The following is a 24,129-nucleotide window of genomic DNA, read 5'->3' as shown; positions in this document are numbered from 1 at the left end:
TTGAAATTTTGTTTTGTTGCTACTCAATGTGTAAGACATGGACCAGACTGTGAGCAGGCTAGATGCTGGGAATTATATGGCAAGTAATTTACCTACAAACTGAATCCCAGATTGAAGTCCACCATCTACAAGGCAAAAGTCAGAAAATATGATGGAATATGCTCTACCTGCCTGGTTAGCTGCAACTTCAACAAAACTGAAAAAGCTCCATACCATCCAGGACAAAACAGCCCACTTAATTGGTGCTCAATTCAGCACCTTCAGAATTTACTCCCTCTACTGCCAAAGCAACGTGACACTATTGTGTATCATCTACGAGATGTACTGCAGCAACTAACCATAGAAACATAGAAGATAGGAGCTGGAGGAGGTCATTCAGCCCTTAGAGCCTGTTTCACCATTCTTCACAATCATGGCTGATTGTTCAATTCAATAGCCTAATACTGCTTTCTCCTCATAACCGTTAATCCCATTTGTCCCACATGCTATATCTAGTCGCCTCCTGAATACATGCATCAACTACTTCCTGTGGTGATGAATTTCACAGGCTCACCTCTCTTTGGGCGAAGAAATGTCTCCTCATCTCCGTCCTAACTGGCCTACCCCAAATCCACATACTGTGACCTCTGGTTCTGGCCACACCAGGAACATTCTGTATCTTGTCAATCCTGTTTGAATTTTATAAGTGTCTGTGATCCCCTTCATTGGTCTGAACTCCAGTGAAAACAATCCCAGCCTTGTCAATCTCTCTTCATGCGTCAGTCCCACCAGCCCCAGGATCAGCCTGGTAAACATTTGCTGCACTCCCTCGAGAGCAAGAGCATCCTTCCTCAGAAAAGGAGACCAAAACTACACACAATGTTCTAGGTGTGGTCTCACCAAGGCCCTGTATAACTGCAACAACACATCCCTGCTCCTGTACTCAAAACCTCTTGCAATGAAGGCCAATATACCATTTGCCTTCTTTACCGCCAGCTGCACCTGCATTCTTAGCTTCAGTGACTGGTGCACAAGGACACACGGGTCCCACTGCACATTCCCCTCTCCCAATTTACATCCAATCATGTAGTTTGCAGCCATTCAGGTAGCCTTTCAACATCACCTTCCAAAACCATGACATTTACCACCAAGAAGCGCAAGGGCAGCAGATGCATGGCAAGTTCCCTGCAAGTTCCCCTCTAAACCACCTATCACCCAAACTAAAAATGAGAACAATGTACCTTCATTGTCAATGGCTCTAAATCCTTGAACCCCCTTCCCGATAGCAAGTCCACCTATACCATGTGGTCTGCGACAGTTCAAGAAGGCACCTTTTCAAGGACAGTTAGAGGAGAGAGAACAGTTGCTGGTAGGGCCAATGATGCACACATCCTGTGGAAGAATTTTAAAAATGGCCTGTTTCTTTGCCTGCACATCTGTACAATGTATGATTTCAGAGAACATTGAGCTAAACAAAAGAGTATTTTTATAGTTTTTAAATTGGGCTAAGAAAGCTCCATTAACAAAATAGGCAACCGCTGATTTAGGGAACACTAACAAATTATTCATGAACCAGAGTTGTCGTGGGGCTAATTCAATCCATTGATTTGAATACATAATAGAAAACAAAAATCATGATTAAAAGCTTGTCCACTTCATTGTGCGTCAGTGTGTTCCTTGTGCAGCGTGCTTAATTTGACACCTTGCATTGCTTTTCCAATTACTTCTCCCTAGTGTTATGTGGGTCAAATATGGGCATTCAAAATGAGGAGAGCTCTTGATGAAAACAACTGCAAAAGCTATTTCTCAAGGAACAAGAGCAGAGATGACATTTCTTTTCAAATGGAATACAATTGTGGCAAAGAGTTGCTGAGGTACCAGGGGCCTTGTGGTCTGGCTGGAGATCTGCTGAGAAACCTGGCTGCTCTTTCTAGGTGGTACCATGGAAAGGTGCACACCAATGAGGCAGCACTGAGTCACTGATAGTGGGAACTGCCGATGCTGGAGAATCTGAGATAACACGGTGTAGAGCTGGATGAACACAGCAGGCCAAGCAGCATCAGAGGAGCAGGAAGGCTGACGTTTCGGGCCTAGACCCTTCTTCAGAAAATGAAGGGTCCAGACCCAAAATGTCAGCTTTCCTGCTCCTATGATGCTTCTTGGCCTGCTGTGATCATCCAACTTTACACCTTGTTATCTCCAGTACTGAGTCACTGCTGGGTTTCCCCTAGTGTGTGAGGTCCCCAGGGATGGACTCCAATAAGTGACCTGTAGCTCCTGCACTCAACAGAGCCTCTGAAAAGGTTGTGTTTGCTGCCAGAAGGACACCCACCCCAAACCACCTGGATTCCTGGGATTACATGAGACTCAGGACCCGTGTAAGAAAAGTGTGGGTTTCATAGGTTCGGAAACCCGTGAGGTGGGAGTGAGGTCTGAAGAATATAGAGATGATGGCTGTCATCAGTCACACTCCCCTTCCTCAATGTCCAGTCTCACCAACAGGCTCTGATTGCCTGTGATTGAGGGATCCCTTCACCATCCAGCTCCCCACCCCCACTTCCCAGTAACAAGCAACCTCATACAATTTCACCTCTCACCACATGTTGGAGCTTAATCTCATGGGTGGTGGGAAAGGGCCTTTTATGTTGATTAATTGGCCAATTAAAGGATTCATTGGTCTGGAAGATCATCCATGGACCTTCCTGCCTTGAACTTAATTCTGGTGAGATGGGAAGGTGGTGGGCTTCAGGTACATTATACATCCCACCCTATTAAATGCGTTACTCACCCTCAAGCCCATCACTGACAAGAAGACCCCAGCCATGGAGTCATATCACCCAGAAGTGTACTATTTGGGTGCCTGTGTGACTCCTATTCCCTTATTCCTTCTCCATAAACTTGTAAATTTTGTTTTTCAATTAAATATCTTCTTTATAAGTTACTACTTTGCTTCCTTCTACCATTATTTAAGGCAGCACATTCTAGATTGTTGTAACTTCCTGTGTAAATACATTTCTCCTGATTTTCCACTTTATCCCAAGTCTATTGGCTCTTCTTGCACGTCCTTCAGCCACAGGAAGCACTTCCACCTAATGCACTCTATGGAAACCCCTCAGCTCGTTAAGATTTGGGAATCCCTGACCAGGAATAATGATGAAACTCCATCCTACTTCCATTGCTATTCAGCCAGCAAAGGATGAGAGAAACCAAGAATCAGACCTTATTGCATTTACTTGTGGCCTTCCAGAGGGGCTGTCCTTCATGAAAAGGCATTGCTCTGGACACATTACTGGATCCAGCCATCACTCACAGTGGCACTGCCACTGCCAGTATTGAGTTGCCAGCCTCAGATTGGCCAGCGGCTCCAGTGGGTGCATTTGAGTTCTGTTTCTGGGGACCTAAGTTCCAGGTCTTAAAGATCCCTTCAACGTTAGGTCACGGATTAATGAAGAAATTTCAGACCTTTGGTCTGAGGCCACCAGAGGCATACCTGACAATACCCAGATGGGTAGACAATAGCCAGTATTTATGCAGAAGTGGATGAGATTCAATATTTATAAAAATAAGTTCAGTTGATACTTGCCGAGAGTGAAGGAAGAGAGTATGTCGCTGCTTAGCAATTTGACCCCGTCTCAGTTAATCTACTGAGATCAAATTAAGTGCAATTTATGTTGGAATCTGCCTTTTCTAAATCTAAACAGAAATTACTACTTGACTGTTCTCACCCCTTCACCCTCCTTGTGCAGGTTTAACTTCTACCATACTTTCTGGACTGAATTCTGCCTGTTTGCACAGTTCTCGTGATGGACAGCTGGTTGAAATATAAACCCCATTCACTTTCAGGTATCAATCTGCACTTGGCATGTCCTCTGTTTCCATTTCTAAAGGACAGTTTCTCTTTTAGATTAGATTACCTTCAGTGTGGAAACAGACCCTTTGACCCAACAAGTCCACACCGCCCCTTGAAGCGTCCCACCCAGACCCATTCCCCTATAATACACACCCCTGAACACTATAGGTAATTTAGCATGGCCGATCCACCTAGCCTGTGTATCTTTGGATTGTGGGAGGAAACCGGAGGACCTGGAGGAAACCCACGCAGACACGAGGAGAATGTGCAAACTCCACACAGACATTCGCCCGAGGCTGGATTCGAATCCACGGTGATTTTTTGTAACATCGGCTCCCAGATATGGTTCCAGATCACACTCTCTGTTCTGTGCCTCAGAGTTGTTTTGATCTGAGATTGAAAAGAAAAGCAACAAAATTGGAATAGATCAAGGGATGTTTCTGACTATCTCCTTTGGATCCTAGCACCTCATTCATGCCCAGTTTCTAAGCCTGCATCACTATGTATGCATTTCTATCAAAGAATCTATTTCTGTAGCTCAGGTTTATATTGTTCTATTCTGTTAGTATCCAACAGTGTGCAAAGTCAAACAGTTTTTAAGCTTTGATTTTGTTCATTTCCTCAGGGAGAAAGGCAAGTTACAAATCAGAGCTGAAGAAGCTTACATGGTTCAAATTTTATGTCATGGCAATTGTCTTTCTCCAAGTCTTCTTTTCTTTAGCCCTGAGGGAATGCACAAATTTTGGCAAGTGCTCCTCTGTACTTGCCTTCAACATTGCACATTTTTTCAAAAGAGTTCAATTTGCCAATCCAAGACATTCTAAACCGACCAATTTGCAGTTTCTCAAATGTTGAACATTTCAAACGCGTCCACTGCACAAAATATTTAATGAGAATTTTTAGTTTTCTTGGCTGTTTTCTGCAAAGAATACCTTGCATTTGTATGAGTGCCCCTGAGCAACTTCAGTCTTCAAAGTCTAGCAATATAATTTTGAAATTAACAGTCTGGTCATGCATTCCATCTCGTTTTGACAATAAACTACTGTACAAAAATCAGAGATTGAAAATATATAATTATAAAGCAGAGCCAGTAATATCAAATAAGTAATGGTTTTAAAGAGAAGGGAATTGTCTAGGGGAGAGTGATCATAACATAGTTCATGTCATGTTCGGTTTGAAGGTGAGAAATTTCGTTCTGAACCAAGTGTCATTAGTGTAAATAAAGGCAATTACACAAGTATGTTGACAGAATGGGCAGATGTGGGCTGGTAAAATAAGTTAGAATGTAAACATTGGATAAGCAGTGGCCCAGACTTAAGATGAAATTTCATCATCCTCAACGATGATGTACTCCCAGAAAGAAAGGTTCTCTGAGAAGAATGAACCATCTCTTAGATACCAAAAAAAGTTAAAGGAGGCATCACATTGAAAAGGAAGCCACACAGTGTTGTGGAGATTGGTATAAGGCCAGAAGATAAGAGGCAAATTTAGAAAAAAGGATGAGAAAAAATACTAACATACAAAATAGCTTACAGGCTCATAGATGTTTATAGCACCGAAGGAATGTATTCATTCCAGTCTGCCTGTGTCCCTTGACAAAGATCTGACTACATTCATTACATTTTCCAGCTCATGACCCATAGCTCTGGAGGATATGGCAATGCAAGTGAATGTCTAAATATTGCTGAAAATATTATGAGAGGCTCTGACTCAACTGTCCTTACAGGTAGTTAGTTCCAGTCTCCCATCATTATTATTGTTATGTCATTATTATGTGAGTAAATTAGGAAGAAACACAATAACAGACAGTCAGAGCCACTGCAAGAATATAAAAAAAAAGCAAATAACTAAATTAAATATTTCTTCCTTAGATAAAAAGAGTGGAATTAGTCACAGGAAATAAAGAAATGACAGCGAAATTGAACAAATATTTTGTGTCTGTTCTTCATGGTAGCAGACAGTATATGAATAATGGTAGAAATTAAGAGAGCAAAAGGAATGGATGAAGTTAAAATAATCATTATCAATGTAGAATGAGGCAAACTAATGGGATAGAAGGCTGACATGTTCTCTGGCCTAATAGCCTGAGCGTGAGGTTTTAAAAGAAGGGAGTACAAATGTAGTAATGAGTAACTGTATTGAATAACGATAAATGTGAGTCCTCTATTCACAAAAGGAGATAACTGTAAACAGGTCAGTTATCCAGATACCTGTCATTGAGAAACGCTGAAAATCATTATTAAGGCAGTAATAAGACATTTAGAAAATCATGATGCAATCAAACAGAGGCAGTATGGTTTTACAGAAATGAAATCATGTTTAGAAAATCTATTCAAAGTTTTGAGGATATAACATTGGGGTTAGAATATGTCGATGTGATGTATCTGAATTGCCACAAGACATTTGATAAGATGATGATAAATGTGACTGCACAAGCTAAAAGCCCATGGTGTTGGGAGTAATAGATGGAGAGAAGATTGACCAACTAATACAGAGAGCTGTGATTGATGGGTCATTTTCAGGTTGGCAACCCAGATCTAGCTAGATACCAGAGGGAATCAGTGTTGGAGTGTCAATTATCTACAGTCTATGTTACTGACTTAGATGAAGGAATAAAGGGTATTGCGACATTGTTGCTGCATCTCCATTCCAGCCCAACTGATCGGCTGTACTCTCGCTGTGTAAATTAGAGTGAAATCTTTCAAGTCTATTTCTTATGCTGTAGTCCAGATGAGTGCAAGATGAAAATCTATGACTTCTTATTTCCTTTTATCAACGTTTAAGATTATGAATATGTTAATGGTAATGCTACTCTGACATTAGCAGCATTTAAGGCTCCAAGAGAAGCAGAAACACTTGATAAATTACCATGCTCATTATCAGATATCTTATGATCTATAAATCAAAACAACAGGAGGAACACTGGCTATTTGTATTCCTGTTCAAACTTTGTATTGTTAAAGACAACTGGAACACTTACTATTTTCCAAAATTTAATCCTAAATTCTTCCTCGCCTCTATAAGAAAGCACTAGGTATTGTGTAAGGGACAGTTAGTAGCTAATGGGGTTTAACTGACATTGCAAGATAAGTACTATTAGCGATTCCCATTTGGAAATAAAGAACCAAAAAACTGGGAAAAGCTAAGAGGTATGTTCTCCAAGGTCTACATGTTTTAAAAAAGGGTGTATAATACTTCAGTGATTGTTCTTAGTATTAAGGGCATGTAGTTCATGTGTATTTAATCTTAATTTGAGCCTGAGACTGTCACAAGAGAGACAGTCATTTATCTCAGATGTATTTTATCTCAATATTAAGCTAGATGTAATAAACTTATATGATTAAGGTTACCTTCTACCAAAGAACGTATCCCTCCCACATGACACCAATAGCTTAGACAGGTACCAGCAAGAAGCATTGATGACAGAATCTCCCCGAGTTATCCCAATAGTTTCAGCAGGAACCAATATAAACAAGATCAAAGCAGCATTGCCCACTACTGTCTCATAGAATGTATGAGCCACAGTGATAATCTGAAAGAAAAATAAACTTTTTTCAAAGCCACAGCTATCCAAGAAGGAAGATGTAAAATGTGCAGTCAGGTGTAATTTTCAATCTTCCACAGTATAACAGCTTACACAGCCAGTCAGTCTCTGTGAATGCAGCAACTAGCACTTAACGAGGCTACAGAAGCAATTGAAGTACTAAGCCTGCTCCCAGAAGTTTGAAACAGGCAGAAACAGTGAAAAATTTCAAAGAATAAGCTCAGTAGACAACACAGAGACAACACCATTGCATAAGGGGTCATTAGAGTATCCAAGCCTCTCCCAATACATCAGGATGGTGATCCACAGAGGGATGGGATCATGGACTGAGTTCACAGCTGAAATTAATACTTTCCATTTCAAGTGTTTGTTTGCAGAGCTAAATTATTCCTTCAAAGGACAAACAATGGTACCAAAGAAGACCACTCTGAGGACTGTTCTTGTAACTCCTGAGGAACATTTTAAAATCTATGAACACCTTTGGCAGCTATGAGCTGAAAAGCAGTACAACACGGTAGATGTGTGACTGTTTGACTTGTTGGTTCTAAATAATGCACTGTATCTAGTAAGTGCTGCATTTCACCAGAAGCCTACCGCATTGCTAGGATTCCATAGGTGTAGAGCTCCACAAGGTGCACCTGCTACATGCACATTCTCTCAGGAAACAGCTGCTTTGCAGCAATGACTCTCTTGCCATCCAACAGCAATCAAGAACTGGTGCCAATCCATGCCCAGCTTGTTGACACTGGCTATGTTGCTTCCATTCTGCTCTAGTCGTCATTACCGAGTCTGATCTACTCTTCTTGACTCAAAATGGGAAAAGGGGACAGCAATCAACATTTTCATGACACGGCTAAATAGAGACAGATGGTTTACTTGTGAATATAGCAGCAGTTTGCCACATGTCATGCTTATGGATGACATTTAAGTGAGTAAAGATAATTCAAATCCCAGCTTCACCGGATGTCATTCTCCTGAATGCACTAATACTCCAAGATGCCCATTACCCACTCCTCAAATGAGTTGGGTGGTGCAGCATTATGACCTTACTTCAGAGGGCAGCTGCTTTCCCTAGGTTGTCTTCCCAATACGGACAAGGAAGACTTTAGGGGCAAAAGGGTGGGTCCATCAATGATTTGGACACTGTGAGGAGTAAGCAAACAGCATGTCAAGTGTCTACCAGGAAAATAACAGCAATGCAAGTCCTAGAGAACATGTTGATGTTTTTAGCGCACCAGTATTAAAAATGCAAATCAAAAATGAATGAGTGATTTGTCACTGCATTTTGTTTTCATTACATTCACATGTCCGGATTGTTAGTGATAGCACACAATTCCTTTGGCAAAGCTCCCAATCTCTCTGCAATCAGGCATGACAACATGAAGGAAGAAAGCACTTACTTTTGGTTTGCAGTTCTTACTATTTTAGGGTGTCCTAAAGCACTGGTCAGCCAAGAAGGTCTTGTTGAAGTGCTGTAGTTTTGGAAACAGTTTAGACCCTGGTTCTCAGGACATAATGTCTCAATTCAAATAAATGCAGAAAGTGGTGGAAATGAGCAGTACGTTAATCAGCATTTAAACAAAGATAAATAAACATTTCAGCAGTGACCCTTCACCAGTCCCTGAGATGTTAATACGTCTTGGTCTAACTTAACAACCCTTTGCATCTCTTTGCATCTTTCCCCTTTTACCTCTCACTTCAATGGATAATTAGCCCATATCATTTCCAGATGGCTAGGTATTTGCCTTGTGCAACATCAGAAACTCAATGAGTTCCAAATTGATGGGTCCAGGCAGCTTCTTCTGGTCGTGTCTCACCATTCAACAAGACCTTGTCTGATCTATACCGAAATACATCGAGTAATCCTGGCTCTGCAAATCATTACTACCTGTGCCTAACTAAGAGGGAATCAAATTGAAAGTTCCAATCAATCCTCAACCTCAATAACTTGTTGGGGAGATTTCCATACAGGCACTACTGTTTGTGTGAAAAAAAAGTTTCCTGATATCCCCTTCAAATAGCCCAATTCTGATTTGAAAGTAATTGAATTGAATTGTGCTGTGATTACTGACTGCACAGAATGTGCATCTCCCATGGACTCGAGCCTTGCTATTTTGATCTCATGGATTCTGCCTACCATGGGGCATCAGCCCTTAGTGACTGCGCTGTAATCTTGAAGCTGTTCTACCTCTAGGTCTAATGCATCTAACTCTTTACCTTATTTAAAAGAGTCTGACTCCCAGGAGTTCCAGTAAACTATCTGTATGCATTCTAAATATCCATGACACATTTTAGAGCCATCTAGTGTGGCTTTCCAATCCCCTCACCTTGACGGCATGTGACTGTTGTCACAGTTACATCATCAGCACTAACATATTCATTCTCATCTCACTTCAGTCATTTTAAGGCTTCTGGTTCTGGACTAACACAATAGAGGAAACAATTTACCTCTAAATCTATTCAGTTAAAATTTTAAATCATTTTAAATCATCTATACTCAAGTGAATACTAACCGTGTCTGGTCGTAAAATCCTCTGCCTGGAACATGATGAAATGCTGGGATTTAATGTGTGCATTTTAAACTTACACAGTGACTGACGCAACACTGCACTAATGTAGACATTTGCGTTTTGAAGACCTGTCAAGCACAATGAGTTATCATAGCTGTTTTATATTGGAATAGCAGCAGACCACCAGTGTTCATCTAATGCTTTATGTCATTGCCTGTTTATCATGTATATGTCAGAACTTCCAATAGGCAGCATTTGATGAGAGTGAATTATTACTAATATCTGTGCAGGGTCTGGCACACAAGACAATGCAGTGAAGATTTTTTTAAAATTAGAGTGTAAAGATAAATACTTACGTTTGAAAAAAATTCTGTTGTAGGATGGGTTTGGTAGCAACGATCAAGATCAGACCAGCAGTTTTAATTTTTATCACATCCACAAAGACTTTTATCCCAGTACTTTCAATCTGGGAATGCTCCAATCATTTAGAGATTGAGAATGCTCATGGAGCCTATCTGTTAGCCAGAATAAATTTCAGTGAAAGATTCATTAAAACAGTCTTTCATTCATCCCTGCTGAGAAGTGTTGTAAAACTAAAAATATTGGGTTAAATGTGTGGTTTCTGTATTGAAGCCTTTCAAAACTGGAAGCACCTGAAGTAGAAGGTCTAATTGTAGAACCCATCATTACACGGTACCAACAGGTTTCCATATTTCACTAAGTGCTTTTTCACCAATTTTTCTGTTAATCTGAGCTGATGTCCAACTGTGCCAAATTGCTAGTGTCAGAAACATAAAAGTAGCTCACTTGGGTTTCCAAAGAACTGAATGGAGGTTATTGATGATGATAATGATGTAGCTGATTGTTTCATCTCCTCCCCACAATAGTTAGCACAGTGGGAACTCTTATGTTGCTGATAAGGATGCCTCATACTTACTCATTTTTGTAATACTGTTCAAAAAAATGCCTAAAGCCAAGGGAAATTCACCAAGATGTGATATTTAGTGGTTTATAGAGCAAATTTCTGTAAGCCAATTGAAGGATTTCTCTTCTTTTATCCAGAAAATGCTGTGTCATGCTGGAGTATGATTCCTTAGGCATCTATTTAACTATGACCGTTCTTTATGCATGGCCCAAGACAGTGCGTGTTGACAGGATTACCAGGTGGGCTTTACAAATGAACCCTGGCACAGACATATTCTCCAGTATATGGCCATCGATTAGACAGATGCTATTCCTGGCTTTCAGCCTGTAGTTCTCAACTCCAGCCAACAGGATTTGTTACGTCATGACAGAGATGAGGGGCGGGTTGTAAAGGAATGAGGGTCCTCCTATCCACATAACTTACTTCCATGTGTATGAAACCAACTACAGCGTTAGGGAAGCTAAGAAATGGTGAGTGCTTTTTTGTCCTGTACAAAGTTGTACTGCAGTACTCTGCCTGGAGCTCTGGCAAATTTGACCTCTTTGTAAGGCTAATGACTTTCTCATTCTTTACTTCTGCAGATTTTCTGCTCTGCACCATGCTGCACTCAATGGGAACACTGAGCTCATCTCCCTATTGATTGAAGCCCAGGCTACTGTGGATATCAAGGACAATAAAGGTGACTTCAATTCTATGACAATAGGCAATATAATTAATTCAATCTCGGCCCAATAACAAAGCCCTGTGTTCACTGAGCAAAACTGTTTAGAATCACCATGAGAGCTTGCAGGAGTTGTTCTGTTGGCTTCCCTAAATGCCTCATACACAAAGTTTATTCTGTTTTATCGAAGAGATTCTGCACAAAGTAGCACTAATTTCACGTTTTATTATCTTTTATTATCACTAATTTCACGTAGTTAGCTCTCAGTATAGCCTTCTTTGGCTTTACAATTTACAAAAGGCAGTCTATTCTCCAAGGTTCAGTCTGGCCGAAAGGCAGTCACAGCGGATTACAGCTAATATGGTTAGAACTGATTTGACTATTGACAGGTCTCAATTCCAATTTTCAGAGTGTGCAGTTAGTTATGGTGTTTGTATTAACTACAGTCCTTCGGGTCTAGCCTGAGGTCGGAATGTGGTCCTACAAGTGAAGGTTAAAGTGTTGCACAGAGAGGAGGGAACTCAGATTTGAACAAACACCAGTCAGTGACAACTTGGGTACACGCCAGTGCCTATCACAGCCAATGCAGTAGAGGATATTTAAACCAAACTGCGCCTCTCAATCTTGAATGAAAGTGCTTTTATGAGAGCTCTTTGAGGATAACTCTGACTTTAGAAATCATTATTAAGCATATATTAACCATCTATTTGACATAATCAGCTCCATTTCTAGGTCTTAGAATCTGACTGAATATCACCCTGTGTTCAGGAAGACCCAAAGACAACAACAGGAGTAGGCCATTCAGCCCCTTGAGCCTAATCTACCATTCAATGAGATCATGGCTGAACTGTGGCATAACTCCATACATCTGCTTTCGGCCCATAGTTCTTAACACCTTTGCTTGACATAAGTTTTTGTATCTCAGATTTAAAAATAACAACTGATCCAGTGATACTACCAATATTGCCGTTTATTCCAAATATCTGTCACTTTTTGTGTGAAGAAGTGCTTCACAACATCTCTCCTGAACCTAATTGTCAGACTATAACCCTTATTTCTAGAACCCCCAATATCTCCTCACCTTTCCTGGGACTGCACAATGCAAAATTCAGGAATGTAATGGCACAGTCAGTAAGGTGATATGTCCCAACACTATTTTTATCCTAACTGTAACGAAATTAAGAGTTTAAAAAAAGTCAAAATATGTATTTCCAAAGTATTGGAGAATACTGTTGTAGTGCCTAACTCTGCTAATCTGATTTTCCGTGATAAACTACTTCTCTTGAGTGAAACTGTCGCTGACTGGAGTGTTAGAGAATCTGTATAACTGTTTCTTTAATGCAATGAGTAGCATTCTCACAAGAAAGTAAAAACCTACATTCATAAATCACCTTTCATGGCCTCAAGAAGTGCTGAAGTGCCGTAGAGGCTCAGTGTTCCTGTTTGAAATGTAGATACTGTGGTAGTGTGGGAAACCTGGCAACCAGTTTGTAAACAATAGCTTTGCGACGGTTGATAATATGATTTGTTTATTGACGTTGATTAAGTATAAATATTGACAGGCAGCAGCGACTTCTTCCCCACTCTTCCCTCAAATTCATGTGAGAGGGCAGAAGAGAACTTAGTTCAATACAAGCATTTGTCAGTGTGATCCCATAAGACCATAAGACATAGAAGAAGAAAGTAGGCCATTTCGCCCATTGGGTCTGCACCACCATTCAATCATGGCTGATTAGTTCCTCAACCCCATTCTCCTGTTTAGTCTCCGTAACCCTTGATCCCCTTGACAATCAAGAACCTGAGTCTTAAATGTACTCAATGACCTGGCCTCCACAGCCTTCTGTGGCAGTGAGTTCCATAGATTCAGTACTCTCTGGCCAAAGAAGTTTCTTTTTATCTCTGCTCTCAAGGTCTTTCCTTTTACTCTAAGGGTGTGCCCTTGGAGTCCTAGACTCGCCTACCAATGGAAGCATCTTCCCAACATCAACCAAGCCATTCCCATTTCCCTGCACCAGGTTTCGTGTGAGCCCATAGTGAAAATTAGGGATGTTGGGTGTGTGAAGAGTTGTTGAGTTTGGATTGTGATGGAGGTGACAGTAAACAGGTGAAGGCCTTCAGTTTGCTGAGTAGGTAGAGCATGACAGGAAGTGTTTAAACTGTAAGGTGTTTGAAAAAGCCCACCTACTATTTCACTGGCATTTTTGCAAAAGCTGCAACCAGCTGTCGATGAGGCCACATTTACCATTAGAAAGAATACATGGCTTAAACAGACCCTCCAGCTATTAGCATTCAGCCTAAGCTCTGTAACAGCCCTTGTAGCCTCTTGGCAACCTAAAAATCCTGTCTTCCAATCCATAGTTTGTAAAGCCCTGGTTTAGTACCATACCTGAAAGGTGGAGCCACCCAACACTACACAGCCCATTCAGTACTACACTCAGTACTAGGAGCTTCAGTTTAAGTTATGCATTCAAGTTGCTGGAATTTGGGATTGAATCCACAGTCAGTATTCTAATGAACCAAAGCAAATGTGTAGCTTCCTAGAAGACATTGCGCAAGACTTGTTCTAAGACATACACTGCATTTGACATCAATAGAGCAAAGAAAATTAAAGAAACTGGGAACTGAGGAAATTGGCTACTATTAAAATCGGCTACTCACTCAGAGGTAATAGTGCCACAAAATGGGCCTAAACAGAATCTTAGCCAGAGCTCAGTTGTCATTGCAATGAAAAATTAGTTTGAATAACTTGCAGTACAAGTATCAGTTGAATGGACTCAAGCGCAGTTTTGTGGTGTTGGAGGATGATAATGTATGTAACTGCAACCTGGCAGTAAAAGTGTCACCCACCATGCATAAATCTTCATCTATTTTGCATAAAGTTGCAGGGAGATACAGTGATGTTCATTGCATATTCAGTGGGGAAAATTAATCACTAGTTCAAAAATGTTTTGGTAAATTTATCATTTTGCTGCACAGAAATGCTGAGGCAGAACAGGTTTTTTTAAAATCTCTGAACTTAGATTTGACTATTTAAGCTTGGATTCCAGTCTATTCGGCCTTCAATATTTTATTTCAAGTCTACATCTCCTGTCCCCTAAACATAAACATTTCCTGTACCACTGCAAAGCTACAATAAGAGATGTATTAATCCAGAGGGTGGAATGCATCCATGTTTTGGCCTAAGTTTTCACTTGCAATTGGAAGATTGGGAAGGATGTAGTTTGGGCACAAAACCACTTAGCTCAGTTGGACTTTATGGTAATTAGCATACAATTGAGGTACAACAAGGATGGGATCTGTTGTTGGCGGCTCAAATCCTATGGGATGCTTTGTTAGCTATAATATACGTATATTTTAAATATAATATATATGTTTTATATTTTGTGCATGTGTGTGTGTGTGTGTGTGTGTAAATAATTACCTTGTGCAGCATTGAAATATATCAGCAAGGTATCCTTTGAGGTGAGATGCCTGTTTTAATTTTGTTTTCTTTTCTCCTTCCGGTCAATAGCTATGAGGCCGTTGCACTATGCTGCGTGGCAAGGGAAGGCTGAGCCAATGAAAATGCTCCTGAAGGCAGGGTCAAGTCTCAACTCCCAATCAGACGAAGGCCAAATCCCATTGCACCTTGCTGCACAGCACGGACACTATGAAGTGGTGAGGAGAGAATTTTTCTGTCCCAGAGATTTTCTGTTTCTCTCTCGACTAAGGTGGAACAAAAGATGACTGAATTATGTATGCATTAAACTGATTTAATGGGCTAAACCACGCTACCAAAGGAAGGGACATGCCAAGGAGCAGAGGTCCTAATTTGCTTGTCTTCATCTGCATCTTCTTCAGTTTGCAAAGATAAATTATATGCCTTTTTTTTAGTATCAAAGATTCCAACACACAATACAAAGTGATACATCATCTCCTGTTGCTCCATAACTAAAAGCAATTGGCATAAGAATCCTCGGGATTTGAGGAGGATTCTTTGGAACAGACAGCAAGTTGATGTGATCTCGGAATGGACTGCCTAAAAGGGGATGGGTGGTGAGGAAGCAGTTTCAATAGGAACTTTTGACAGGGAGTTGGGTCGTATATGGAAAACATTCAGGGTAATGAAGATAGTAGAACCAATCGGCACAACATCGAGGGCTGAAGGGCCTGTACTGTGCTGTAATGTTCTATGTTTCTATGTTTAATTAGATAGATCACTTAAATGAGGAAAATGATCTCTCTATTCAGTAACCCTGTGACATGTACTACCTAAGGGACCTTATGTCTGATTGAGGCTCCCTATTCAAATCTGAGTTGCCAAAACTAGATAAATCTTAGAGATCCAACATCAAGTGTGCCTCAAGCTTCATATAGATGGATCAACCTTTGAATTCCTAATTTCAGATATTACATTCTGATTTGTGGCTCCCAGGACCACTCCTGCACCACTGCTCTTCGTCCTGTTGCATCCTCAGCTGTTACCAATCATGGTGTGCAGGATTAGTGCCTGTTTGCTGATGTTTAACTTTTGAAGAGATTGCATCCATACCATGCCAGAGACTAACTATCTGATTTACAATTGGAGTTGTCTGCAAAATAATATTGAAATGCTTATAGTATGCCCCACTGAAATTCAATACTTTGGACGCCATCTGCACATGAATAGCCCCCAAGAGTACAGGAATTGGCAGTCTGTGCAACTCAGTCACAATACTGGAAATATCCTTTCAACAGTGGCATCCAAGAAGAAAAGAAAGTCTTTGATGCTAAATAGGAACTGATTTGCTCTTTGGGTATCTCAGTGTGTATTTTTCAGTCTCATTTTCCCAAGATTTTTTGCTTGAGAGACAAAGCACAAAGTGGTTATGATAATCTCCATCACAAACGTCCTGTCAAGCAGGAAGGAAAAGCTAGGCAAGATCAAATAGGAAGCTGAATGAAGGGATTTGGGTCCAGTTCAATAATTTTCATTTCAAAATATCATGAAATGTCGAAAGATTTACCTGTGGACTTTCATGACATGATGCCAAATCACTGAAAAACGGTTCAGCCAAAGTATGTACGTCTGAACTCTTACTTTCTTCTTTGCCCTCAGGTATTTCTGACTCTGTTTATTCATTTGTGCAGAACCTAAGGAACTGCATGAAATGATCTATGAATGTAGCACTTTCACAGGAGAAGTCATCTATGACCGGCGTGTAAAATACACTTGATTTCCTGGTACCATTTGTTAAATCAGAAGCCTGGATAGCTGCAAAAGCAAAATATTAAAGCGCTTGAAGCAAAAAACTTGCTAGAACTACTCAGCCAGTCAAGCAGAATCTGTGGGGAGAGAAACAGAGATAATGTTTCAGACTGCAGGGAAAACTTAGAAATGTAATTGGCCTTGAGTCTGTCAATTGAGTAGAACAAGAGCATGAATGATTTTATGGGATACAATGAGAAACATGAAATGAAGTGTTGGTGGGCCAGAGTTAAGGCGAATAAAAATTAGACAGTTGAGAAACAAGTGACTTGTAAAAGGGAAGGTGATGGCCCAGTGGTGTTATTGCTAGCCTGTTAATCCAGAGACCCAGATAACGTCCTGGGGACCTGTGTTTGAATCCCACCACAGCAGATGGTGGAATTTAAATCCAATAAGAAAGACTGGAATTAATTGTCCAATGAGTCTGTTATCAATTGTTGGGGGGGAAAAAGACCCATTTAGCTTTGCTAATGACCTTTAGGGAAGGAAACTGCCATCCTTATCTGGTCTGGCCTACATGTGACTCCACAATCACAGCAATGTAGTTGACTCTTAACTGCCCTCTGGGCAATTAGGGATGAACAACGAACACTGGCCTAGAAGGTAGCGCCCTTGAACCGTGAATAAAATTATTATTAAAGAGGTGTAAATGGTAGAAAGAATGAACTACCATCCAAAATCAATTACAAAGAGAACAAGACTAGGATCAAAACTCTAAAAGGAGCGGAAGCAAAATGATTGGATAGAGCCAGTGGTCTGAAATTATTGGATACAGGCTTGAGTCCAGAATGATGTGAAGGGCGCACGTGACAAGCCCTGAAGCCTGTGATGATGGCATGGACAAGTTGGACTGTAGGGTACAACTGAATGACTCTAATCAGCATAGAACTCAACAGAATTCCTCCTGCTGCGGTCTTCCAAGTTCTGCCCAGAATTCTTTGAGCTGAAGATTTATTTCTGGGTTTAGTCATCCCAAAATCTTCAACATTTCAAAATCCTTCTGGGTTCTAAGCACGGTTATTGCATAATTCAGAAAAATCTGGGCAGAGCTTGGAAGACTCCAGCAGGAGGAACTCGGTTGACTTCTACAGCATGGAAACAGACCCTTCGTTCCAACTCGTCCGCACCAACCAAATATTCCAAATTTGCCAGCATTTGGCCCATTTCCCTCTAAACCCTTCCTACTGATGTACACATCCAGATGCCTTTTAAATGTTGTAAATGTACCAGCCTCCACCACTTCCTCTGGCAACTCATTCCATATACACAACACCCTCTCTGAAAGAAAGGTTGCTCCTTAGGCCCCTTTTAAATATTTCCCTTCTCATGCTAAATCTATGCCCTCTAGTTTTGAACTCCCCTGCCCTGGGAAAAAGACTTCAGCTAGTCATTCTATCCATGCCTGTCATGATTTTATAAGCCTCTGCAAGGTTACCCCTCAGCCTCTGACACTCCAGGACAAGTAGCCCCAGTCTGTTCAGTGTCTCCCTGTAGCTCAAACCCTCCAACTCCAGCAACATCCTTGTCAATCTTTTCTGCGCCCTTTCAAGTTTCACATCTTTCCTATAGCAGGGAAACCAGAAGTGAGCACAGTATTCCAAAAATGGCCGAACTAGTGTCCTGTGATTGTGAAGGATTTGCTGTCCAGTTGACATGAGGGTGATTTGCAACCCCTGGGAATGTCCAAGTGGAATGTACTGAATTGCAAGAGCAGGGGCTGGAGGAACTGAAGTTCATTCAGAGCTCCAAAGATGTGATGCTGCATCTCTGTTCTGACTGGATGTAACCAGCTTGTAGATACATTTGCACTCCTTGTAAAAGTGAGAGCTTTGAACGACTGGAGCAAGTCCAGCAAAGAATTACAAGGATGATACCAAGATGATAATGAATATGATAAGGAATTTAGGGAAAACGTTTTCAGTCAGAGTCATTTGAATGTTGAACTCGCTACCACCTGGAATCGTTGAGGGGAATATTTCAAATGTCTTTAAAGGCAAATGCGTGAGGCAGACAGAGACAGAGGGATATGTCAATGGCATGTGATAAAGTAAAGTGAGTGGGAGGACGCTCATGTGGAGCGCAAACACTGGAATGAACCAGCTGAATTGTAGCTTCTCAGCCATACTTAATTCACTTTGCCTTTTGACTAGCTCCTTAAACCCATCCCAAAGCTTTAAGTCAGTGGTGCCAACAAAGTGTTTCTACTCAAATATGTATGTAAACAGTATTAATATCCAATTAATACTAGCTGTCTATCCAAAATATGATTGATGCCCTAAGTCCTCTGCAATACAGCCCACTTTTTGTCTGTCTGAACTCGAGTGTATTTAGTTGCTATTTCAATATCTTGCTGTTGACCATATTTCCTGTGATCTATGACCAAAAATGAAACCCAAGGTGTTAACAAAGAACGAGTTGTCCAATTTCCACCTTCTTTCACTTACTCACTTCTTCTTTGCAAGATCCCTCCAGTACTTCACCAAAGGGACATTGCTCACACGCAGGCTTCACTAATTTTTTTTTTGCCAGTGTTGTTGTCCATGGCAGATGTTGCAGCTGTATCTGGCTCTCTCCCCACTCTAACTCCACACTTGTACATCTGTATATTCCATCAGGCACCAATCTATAAGATGTTCCCTCCTTAGCTCAGGTGTAAGATCAAACCTCCCATTGCCCAGCCAATGGCAGCTAACTTTGTACCTGCAGTTAGAAATAGAAACTAGATCCTTCCTCCCTAAAACAGATAGATTTGATATCAAGCAACATCAAATTGCATTTATAAAAGGCCCCCAACTTCTCAAAATAACCCAGATTTACTGCAGCATGTTAAAGCGACTATTGGCTCCAAGTCAAAGAAGGGATGGGAGCCTGAAAGACCATCAGAAGGGCACATTTTAAACAGTGTCTTATAGTCCAAGGGAGAGCTGGTGATTAGAAAATGCTTTAGGAGAGACCTCCAAAGGCGAAAGCTCAGAGGATTGAAACTGAAAGGATTGAAAGCATCATGGTGGTGTGGCAGAGAGGTGGGCATATCCTGGCCAGGACTTTGTTGAACATGAGATCCCCAGAAACCTGGCATGAATGCTGCATAAAGCATCACTCCTGGGGTTCCTCTGTAGTGATGATGAAAGAACGAGAGAACCCTTGTAATAATTCCTCTCCACTGTTCTCACTGCCTTGTTACATTGGACCTGTTAGCCCTGAACATTGCAGGTCTTAAACTGTGGGTGTAATTTGCTTCACTTAGTCTATGGGTGACAGTTTTAAAATTGGTGCTATCACTTCATCCTCTATTTGACACTATCAACACTCCCCCAATTCAAAATGAGCCCCAATTCTTTTTACCCTCCACCATTATTTACCCTGCTGGAATAGACCCATCCTTTCTGTCAGATTGTTTTCTGAATAAACAGAAGATTCTGAATTTCCCTGTGCCCAGGGGCTGGAATCTTGTTACAGCCCCTGAAGGATTAGAGTGAAATGGAGAGTTTTAATTTATTCCCTTCTCTGTACCACTGGGTTTACAGAGCTCCTTGCTACACATATCCTCCTAGCATACATTACAACTCTGTCTATTCCTCTTTACTGCTTGGAGAATTTCCCAAACTGCTCAATAATTATTACAGTGATTCCTCTGATTGCATTGATATGGGAACATGGGGACCAAGAGAGACCCCTCCACTCACTTCACCTTTCAATTAGATCGTGTCCAAATGGCATCTTGATTCTATTTGCCTTTAATACCCATCTTTTGCAAAGATCTTTCAGTCACAAAGTCTTACAGTTTTCAGTTGAAACCTATCCTCAAAGGCCTTTCAAGGGAGAGGATTCAAGATTTTTACATCTTTTTCGTGTAAAAATGTGTTTCCTGTCATTAGGAATCACCTCCCAGAGGTAATAAATTTTCCATTGTCTACCACCTCAATTCCTTTAATCATCTTAAAAACTTCAAATACTTTAACAAAGAAACAAAGAAACCTACAGCACAGGAACAGGCCCTTCGGCCCTCCAAGCCTGCACTGATCAAGATCCTCTGTCTAACCTGTCATCTATTTTCTAACGGTCTGTGTCCATTTGCTCCCTGCCCATCCATGTACCTGTCCAAATATATCTTAAAAGACGCTAATGTGTCTGCGTCTACCACCTCCACTGGCAACGCGTTCCAGGCACCCACCCCCCTCTGTGTAAAGAACTTTCCACGCATGTCTCCCTTAAATTTTCCGCCTCTCACTTTGGACTCATGACCCCTAGTAATTGAGTCCCCCACTCTGGGAAAAAGCTAGCCCTAAATCTTTTATATTCAAGGAGTTTCAGGGCTGGATTATGCAATCTGTCCTCATAATTTAACCCATTAGTCATAGTATTACATAAAGATATCGGTGCAGGTTAGCTCAATTGGCTAGACAGCTGGTTTGCGACAGAGAGTAATGCCAATCTCATGAGTTCAATAGCGTGGCAACTGTTAAGTTAACCACCATTTATCTCTCTCTCTCAGTCCTCTGAGACAATGATGACATTACCTTTACTTAGCACTTTATATTATCTACTAGTCAGTCCACTATCTCTAGTTCTGAGGCAACTATATAAAGGGATTAGAATTACATACAAACTTACAAATTGGGGGCAATACAATGGTGTAATTGTAATATCATTCTGGACTAGTAATCCAAATTCCCAGACTAACTCTGATGGCACACATTCGAATTCCACAGATTTAAATTCTATTAAAATCTAGAATTAAAAACTAGTATCAGTCATGGTGTCCATCAAACAATTAGCATCAATTGTTGTAAGCACTCAGCTGTTTTACTAATGTCCCTTAGGAAAGGCAATTTGCCATCCTAACCTGGCCTGGTCTGCCTGTGAATCCAGGCTCACCGGAATATGGCTGCCTGTTAACTATTTGCCCAGCAAGCCAATCAGTTCAAAGGCAAGTAGGGATGGGCAACAAATGCTAGCCTTGCCATCAATGCACATACACCACATGAAAGAATCAAGAGAAAAAGATCTGAAATACCAGCTTGCCCAAAATGAGAAGGTGTGGGGAAATTACCTCATGGAACCTTGGATGGATGTAGTCCTGTACATAGTTTATTCCACACAGAAAACAGAAACAATTGTTGGAGCACAAGAATCAACCTACAAGGATGCAAGGACAAAGGAAGTATTTCTACCTGTTAGAGATTTTTGAATGGCCATGGATGTGGGGGAAAGGGAGCCAGTGCCATGTGGGAATGGCTTTCCTGCATCTCCTCCCGTTCGGCATTTTCAAGTTAACCAGGTCAGAGGCACAACAACTATTCGCCTACAAGAGGCAGATAACCAATTGAAGCAACTGTGGGGCCAGTGAAGATACAGAATGGAATTCACCAACTGGGAGTTGGGGCTAAAACGCCATGTGACACGGAGACTCCCCTTCGGAGAATGCAGGGGGTATTAGTTACTCACTTACAGTGAAAGACTCAAATCATTCCACTCTCGCCTGATATCATAGAACCATGACACCAGCTTTATGTAAGGAAAAAATTTTAGCAGAATAACAAGTTCATTTGCTCTGCCTGTTTAATAGTTGTCTATTTCTAAATCTTACAGCACGGTAGTCAAAGTGAGTATTAATTGCAATACATAAAGTCTGCAAATAACTCAGACTTGTAAATATTCCTGAGCTGCACTCGAACAGAAAAGAAAACTGAAACTGAAACACTGTAGGTGTTTTGGCTGGTTCACAGTGCCTCTCTTGATTTTTTAATTCATTAATCTCAGTTCTGCTGATGTTGCAGAGTACAATTTGTACCTACTTCATAAGTTACCAGTGGACCCTGGTCTTCAAAGTCAATGAAAAAGATGCATTTATGTATTCCGCTGCATTTGTTTTTCTGTTAGCTTGCTCGTTGACCCCCCTTTCCCATCTCTTCCTTGTCTCTGTTGCATAGATACCTTTCCAGTGTTACAACCAAATCTGCTCATTATTTACGAATATTTGCTTTGAACACCCTCAGCCTATTTATCTGTTGAGCAGGTAAATTCGACCCATCCTCATTCAGATTCATTAATGTAGTGGCCAATTTAATAAAAATTTCTGTGATCTGTCCTAGCACCCAAAACCACCAGCTAGATATTAGGCACCCTTACAAAGCTAGATATTAGGCACCCTTACAAAGACATATCTGGTCTATAAACTTCACCTAACCACTGATAGAGCCTATTGTATTGTTAATTGAAATTCCAATACAAAACTGGAGATCTGTTATTTGGAAACATCAGTTGTCTAGAAATGTTTGGAGCAAACCACGCAATTCTCAGACTCTGCACTCAGCACATTGCATCGGTTCAAGAAGATATGTGCTCCATAAAGACAATGAACATTTAACCCCTCCTTAATGCGGGACACAATACTTTTGGACTGCTTTATAATCTTTTACCATTAATTTATGCTTAAAGGAAATATTTATATCTGACAAAGAGTCATACCAGAGCTGGAGCATTAATTCTGTTTCTCTCTCCACAGATGCTGCCAGACTGGCTGAGTTTCTCCTGCAGTTTCATTTTTTACCTCTACAGCTGTTGTGGACCCTGCTGTTATTTTAATCAAAGAGCGATTTCCCAATCTGTTCACATTTGATAAGTTTGAGGATCAGTTTCCTCGGGTCCTATTCCTCGCCTGTGCTGAAACTTTGAGAAAAAAAAAGATTTGTTGAAACCCCATTTCCTGGCCTAAACTGGGCTTTCACCAAGGTCCCAAAAACAAAGCAGGAGAAGACCCAAGGAAATACTGTGATGGTATGAATTGGGAAAGGACCCAGCTAAATCCCTTGTTCTTTTCTTGTGCGTTAGTCTGAGATGCTTTTGCAACATCAGTCAAACCCGTGTATCGTGGACATTGCTGGCAAGACACCCTTGGACCTGGCCTGTGAATTTGGCAGAGTTGGGGTAAGTTCAGGTCATTGTGTTCTCAATTATCACCACTGTAGGATATTATTAGCTATTGCAGTCTGGTAATTGTCTGCCATGGCATTGAGAGTTTCAGTTAAGTCTGAAACTATGCCCTCTCTTTTAAGTGCTGTGCCTTCCTTTAAGAAATTGAGTTTTCCAATATTCATTCTGGGAGAGGACAAGACAGTGGGAAGGAATCCCACCATGTAGCCCCCACACCCCCTACCTTCCTAAAAACAGTCTTATGTTGTTCTTATTTTGGCGATTTGGAGGTCCATTAGGTCTGTTTCAGCCCTGCACACAAATTGTATTGAAGGAAAATCCCTATTGTGTCCATTTCCTGTAATTAATTCAGCACATGTTCTGTTTTCTTTTTATACACCTCAGCCCTTCATTCAGACAATTCAGACCAGATCTGAGCTACCAGTGTTAATACGTTTGTGGTGCTTCGGTAACATCTAACTTCCTTTCCTGTCTCTGAACTGTGAAAGCTGTCAGCA

At 41.0% G+C, this 24,129-nt stretch overlaps 1 protein-coding gene across 8 annotated transcripts in view; it reads left to right on the top strand.

Moving 5' to 3' along the window:
* The window catches only part of caskin1 (CASK interacting protein 1), a 598,608-nt gene that overhangs the window by 432,426 nt on the left and 142,053 nt on the right, over window positions 1-24,129 (top strand). For all 8 annotated transcript variants that reach the window (XM_048551877.2, XM_048551875.2, XM_048551876.2 and 5 more), the window contains exons 3-5: window positions 11,390-11,487; window positions 14,981-15,126; window positions 23,531-23,626. In XM_048551877.2, coding sequence (XP_048407834.2) covers window positions 11,390-11,487; window positions 14,981-15,126; window positions 23,531-23,626 — 340 coding nt within the window. The remainder of the gene's footprint in view (window positions 1-11,389; window positions 11,488-14,980; window positions 15,127-23,530; window positions 23,627-24,129) is intronic.

Source organism: Stegostoma tigrinum, chromosome 23 (genome assembly GCF_030684315.1).
Source record: "Stegostoma tigrinum isolate sSteTig4 chromosome 23, sSteTig4.hap1, whole genome shotgun sequence".
In the NCBI taxonomy this organism is placed as follows: Eukaryota; Metazoa; Chordata; class Chondrichthyes; order Orectolobiformes; family Stegostomatidae; genus Stegostoma; species Stegostoma tigrinum.
This window is presented reverse-complemented; position numbering and strand designations above follow the sequence as displayed.